Source organism: Capsella rubella, unplaced genomic scaffold (assembly GCF_000375325.1).
Source record: "Capsella rubella cultivar Monte Gargano unplaced genomic scaffold, Caprub1_0 scaffold_227, whole genome shotgun sequence".
NCBI classification, from domain to species: domain Eukaryota; kingdom Viridiplantae; phylum Streptophyta; class Magnoliopsida; order Brassicales; family Brassicaceae; genus Capsella; species Capsella rubella.
Window position 1 is genome coordinate 1 of NW_006238702.1, and position 5,232 is coordinate 5,232.

Here is a 5,232-nt window from a genome sequence, read left to right on the forward strand (position 1 = left end):
TGGGTTATAGCCTTAGTGGTTTTGAGGATTGGACATTGGTGGTACCGATGGTCCAACCCTAAAACTAATGGCAAGTTACCTCCGGGATCAATGGGTCTTCCCATCATCGGAGAGACATTCGATTTCTTTAAGCCTCATGGATTTTATGAGATCAACCCATATCTCAAGAAAAAGATGTTGAGGTCAGATTTTACTTTCTCTCTATATCTATACACAATTTATATATAGGTTATTTATGTGTGTTGTAAATTTGTAATGAATGTCTTAGGTATGGGCCTTTGTTTCGGAAGAACATTCTTGGAGTAAAAACCATTGTTTCGACGGATAAGGATGTTAACATGGAGATTTTACGACAAGAGAACAAGTCGTTCATTTTAAGTTACCCGGATGGTTTGGCGAAGCCATTGGGAAAAGATAGCTTGTTCTTCAAGATAGGTAACATCCACAAGCACATGAAACAACTAACCCTTCGTCTATTGTCCTCGGAGGGTTTGAAACAGAAAATATTAAAAGATATGGACCGCGTAACACGAGAGCATCTTTATTCGAATGCTAGCAAAGGAAGATTCGACGTTAAGGAAGCAGTTTCAAGTGTACACATAGTCTATCTTTTTACCATTTTTCTTAATGTTGGAATTAGTCTCACACTCTTTAGTCTCTTTTTTAATCTTTGTAGTTGATAATAGCCCACTTGACACCAAAGATGATAAGTAATCTCAAACCAGAGACTCAAGAAAAGCATATGGGAAATTTCAAGGCCTTTAGTTTTGATTGGTTTCTAACATCCTATATCATCTCTGCTGGGAGGGGTCTTTACAATACTATTTGGGTGCGTTTGTTTCTTTCTTTTGTTAGCATTCTCGAGAAAGTAACTAAGTAACTAACTATAATGTTATAAGCAGGCATGTAGAGAAGGAATCCAAGGGATAAGGGATATCTACGCGAGGAGAAGAACATCAAATGAGAAGTACGATGACTTCCTCAACACGGCAATAGAGGAGTTAGAGAAAACAGGAGGATTAGTGAACGAAACTGCCATTGTAGCACTCATCTTAACTCTTTCATGTATCACTCAAGATACTACATCTAAGGCCACTTGCTTGGCTGTGAAATTCCTATCAAAAAACCCTAAAGTTCTCGCAGAGTTAAAGGTAATAATGCATATGGATGATGGCTCGATCGATAAGCTAGTAAAATAAATATGAAAGTGATAGTAGTAATGGTTCAAGATCTTTTTGCATGTGTCTATGAATAATTTGGCAGAAAGAGCATGGCAATCCTTGAAAGCAGAGACGACAAAGAAAATGGAGTTACTTGGGAAGAATATAGACACAAGATGACTTTAACCAACATGGTAACTTTAGTTTCCTAATATATGGCTGAGACAAAATTTTATCAGATTAGGTATACTCACTTGGCACTTTATCTACACTTCCTAGGTTATCAATGAGTCCCTTCGAATAACGAATCTGGCTCCTATGATGTTTAGAAAAGCGGTGAAAGATGTCGAAATCAAAGGTAAATAGTACTTAGGCACGAAAATTGTATATAGATTACAAACAAATGATGTTAATACATTTGTGGAAATCTTTATCTCCACAGGATACACGATTCCAGCAGATTGGATAGTAATGATTATACCTTCAGTGGTTCATTTTGATCCTGAAATCTATGAAAACCCTTTTGAGTTTAATCCATGGAGGTGGGAGGTATTGCACACTAGCTAACTTTAGTCTACATATTTTATGTTTTATTAGTTGTAACATTTTATATATATTATGTTGATGATAAATCTGGTGTACAGGGGAAAGAGTTGCGGTCAGGGTCGAAAACTTTCATGGTGTTTGGAACTGGAATTAGGCAGTGCGCTGGTGCAGAGTTTGCTAGGCTTCAGATTTCAGTCTTCCTTCATCATCTTGTCACCACTTACAACTTCTCCTGGTCCCAAGACTGTGAGGTGGTTCGTGTACCTGGTGCTCATCTCCCCAAAGGCATCTCTATAAACATCTCCAAGTGTACCAAATGAAATTTGAATCAAAGACATTGCCTTATCAATTCACACCATTGGTAAAAATAAATGTGAATTTAATACCTTATGTACTTGTTTGTCCCACACCCTGTGTAAGGATTGTCGTGAAATGTAATAGTTTTTAAAAATATATTGTTATATTGTGGCTTCGAATGGGAAAATAAAATAGGCAGAGCAGATCAAGTGTACAAGGCAGATCTAACAAAATAAAAGCAGATCAAGCAGATTTGGCAGTTCAAGTGCAGATCCTACATTAAAATAGAGGTGTTTAATCTGCTCTGCTTTATAGGGAAAAAACATGACCATAAAATAAATTTTCTTTTTTTTTGTCCACCTACAGAATTTTAACAGGAAAACTGCAGTTATAAATGATAATTATTTATTTTTATGAATGGTAAACAAAAAACAGTTAATCTGTCCTGCTATATTACTGCTTTATATCTGCTTCTCCATTCAAACCCTGTTATAAAATATATAGTATTAATATTATAAGACCTTTCTATAAAAAAACGTGTTATTATATTTATAGCATGCCATATCTCGTTGTGACTTGTAACTTTGGAGAAGAAGAGACATAAGCCACATTACTTTCTTTTGTATAAGAATTTGCATGTGTGTCCATGAGGTCGCCACATACATATATGACTACACTGTGAACACTGAACAATATATTAAAACATGTTTAAATTACCGTAATGTGACAAGTTGGTTATGACATATATCACAACAATGACATGTGATGTATCTACTTCAAGACATCGATTTGACAGTTCTGAAACGTTCAAATAATTGGTCAGGAATTCTTACAAGTTACAAGTCTTGAAAATAATATTTGTTGAAAATAATTAGAGTATGTAATGTAATTATGAACGGATCCACCATACATGATAAATTTCGTTGTGAATTATCATTTAGCTTTGCAAAGTCATGGACGGATCTACCATCCACGATAATTATGGACGGATCCACCATCTACGATAAGTTTCACCCACCATAAATAAAAGTATTTCATATTCACCAAAAAAAGAAGTAAGAGTATTTCATTCTTCAAAAAAATTCTTCTAATTAAATGAGTATTTTTAAAAATAAAATACAAGGAATATGAGAGATCATGTATCTTTAAGAAGACATATATTTTAGGCCATTATTTCTCTTCTTTTACAAAAATAAAATAAAAATAAAAATAAATCCGATAACATAGAAATATTTGAACATTGATGGGCCAAAGTATTGTCCACGAATGTGATTGAAGTAATTGGGCCATTTATAATCGGTTCTATCGTCTTTAAAGCCCCATTGTGATCTACCCAATAATTCAGCTTATGCTGTATGAGATAAGAAAATATTTTCCCATATGTATCATTGTTTTGTTTGCATATTAACAATTTATTTCTCTTTCTATAATTTATTCAGTCTTACGTTTTCTTTTGTAGAAACTAGAATAATAGTTCATACTAGTTAAACAACTTCTTAAAACTATCATTACTAGTTATAATATTTACTAAATCGATCCTCTTGTAAAACATACACAAGTTTTTTTAGTTTAGTTAAAATACACAAACCAATAACCCCCACTTTAAACATGTTTTTATATAGAAACATACATATTATATAGCTTTGAACAAAAATTTTGTAGTTGACGTACTCCCAATAGAAACTTAAGTTGGAGAATCCAAATTGCATTTTCCTTCAAGCCTTATATCACAAATTCATTAACCACGTAAATCACGATTCTAGTTCCTCGATACATTTATGTCGAAAACGAAACTACACATGAAATCATCTTTTCTAATATATGATGATGCTCAGTGTCGGAGTTCTTTAAACCACACACGTCAAGCTATTATCTTCGTGGCTCCTTCATGTTTCACACACAAATCATTTTTTTTTTTTTGTCTTTTTGTGTATAAAATAAGTTTATACCATTTATAGTTTTATCTATAAATACTCAACGTATACAAACAAGTTACACACATCATTAGAAAAAAGACAGTACTAGGATCAGAACTTTCTGATCCTTTACATAAACTAAACTTATCACTCTAGCTCTAAAAACATCACGATGCCACGTGTTGTTTCCTCGGAGAACAGTGATATATGTCCTGTCGGATCACCTTCCCTCGCCGAGTTGTTAAAAGACTGCGATAGTTTCCGGAAGGAAGATTTTGGCAACCGAGCCGGAAGCGAAGATCCTGCTCATTACACGATAGATGTCGAAGCCTTACACGTAGAACCAGTACCGTTCGTCTTAGCCTTTAACAATCTTGAATATGATGTCACACTTCGCCGAGGGATTGGTTTCTCACGAAAAAGCTCTGTGAAAAAGACTCTACTCGCTGATGTTTCCGGTGAGGTTTGTGACGGCGAGGTTCTTGCCGTTCTTGGTGCAAGCGGAGCAGGGAAGTCCACTTTGATCGACGCGTTAGCAGGGAGGGTTGCGGAGACGAGCTTGAGAGGCTCAGTAACACTTAACGGAGAGAAGATTTTGCAATCTCGGTTGTTGAAAGTGATATCAGCGTATGTGATGCAAGATGATCTTCTTTTCCCAATGCTTACCGTTAAAGAAACCCTAGTTTTCGCTTCGGAGTTTCGTCTCCCAAGAACCTTGTCCAAATCCAAGAAGATGGAACGTGTTGAAACCCTAATTGACCAATTAGGGCTCAGAAACGCGGTGGATACTGTGATCGGAGATGAAGGACACCGTGGAGTCTCTGGTGGAGAGAGACGCCGTGTTTCAATAGGGATCGATATTATCCATGATCCGATCGTTTTGTTTCTTGACGAACCTACGTCGGGGCTGGACTCAACCAACGCTTTTATGGTGGTGCAAGTTCTTAAACGAATAGCTAGGAGTGGGAGTATTGTGATTATGTCTATCCATCAACCTAGTGCTCGTATTATAGATTTTCTTGATCGTCTCATCTTCTTGTCTCGCGGCAAGAATGTGTTCAACGGATCTCCAACGAGTCTACCTCGATTCTTCAATGAGTTTGGTCATCCCATCCCTGAGAAAGAGAACATCACGGAGTTCGCACTTGATTTGATTCGACAACTCGAAGGATCCAATGAAGGAACCAAAGAGTTAGTAGAATTCAACGAAAAGTGGCAGCAGGACAAGCTCAAACTCAGCCAATCCGCTCGGGCCACCCCACAAACCACGTCTCACCCAGGCTTATCTTTAAAAGAATCAATCAATGCAAGTG

General features: G+C 36.3%; 1 protein-coding gene and 1 pseudogene across 1 annotated transcript; both read left to right on the plus strand.

Annotated features, from left to right (window-relative positions):
* Positions 1 to 6: 6 nt before the first annotated feature.
* LOC17874221 lies at positions 7 to 2,026 on the plus strand (annotated as a pseudogene).
* A 2,065-nt stretch (positions 2,027 to 4,091) lies between these two features.
* LOC17874222 (ABC transporter G family member 19) lies at positions 4,092 to 5,225 on the plus strand (the record flags this gene model as incomplete). Its single annotated transcript, XM_006279028.2, has 1 exon — positions 4,092 to 5,225. A coding segment is annotated over exon 1 (1,134 nt), but the record flags the coding sequence as incomplete, so codon positions are not given.
* Positions 5,226 to 5,232: the final 7 nt, after the last annotated feature.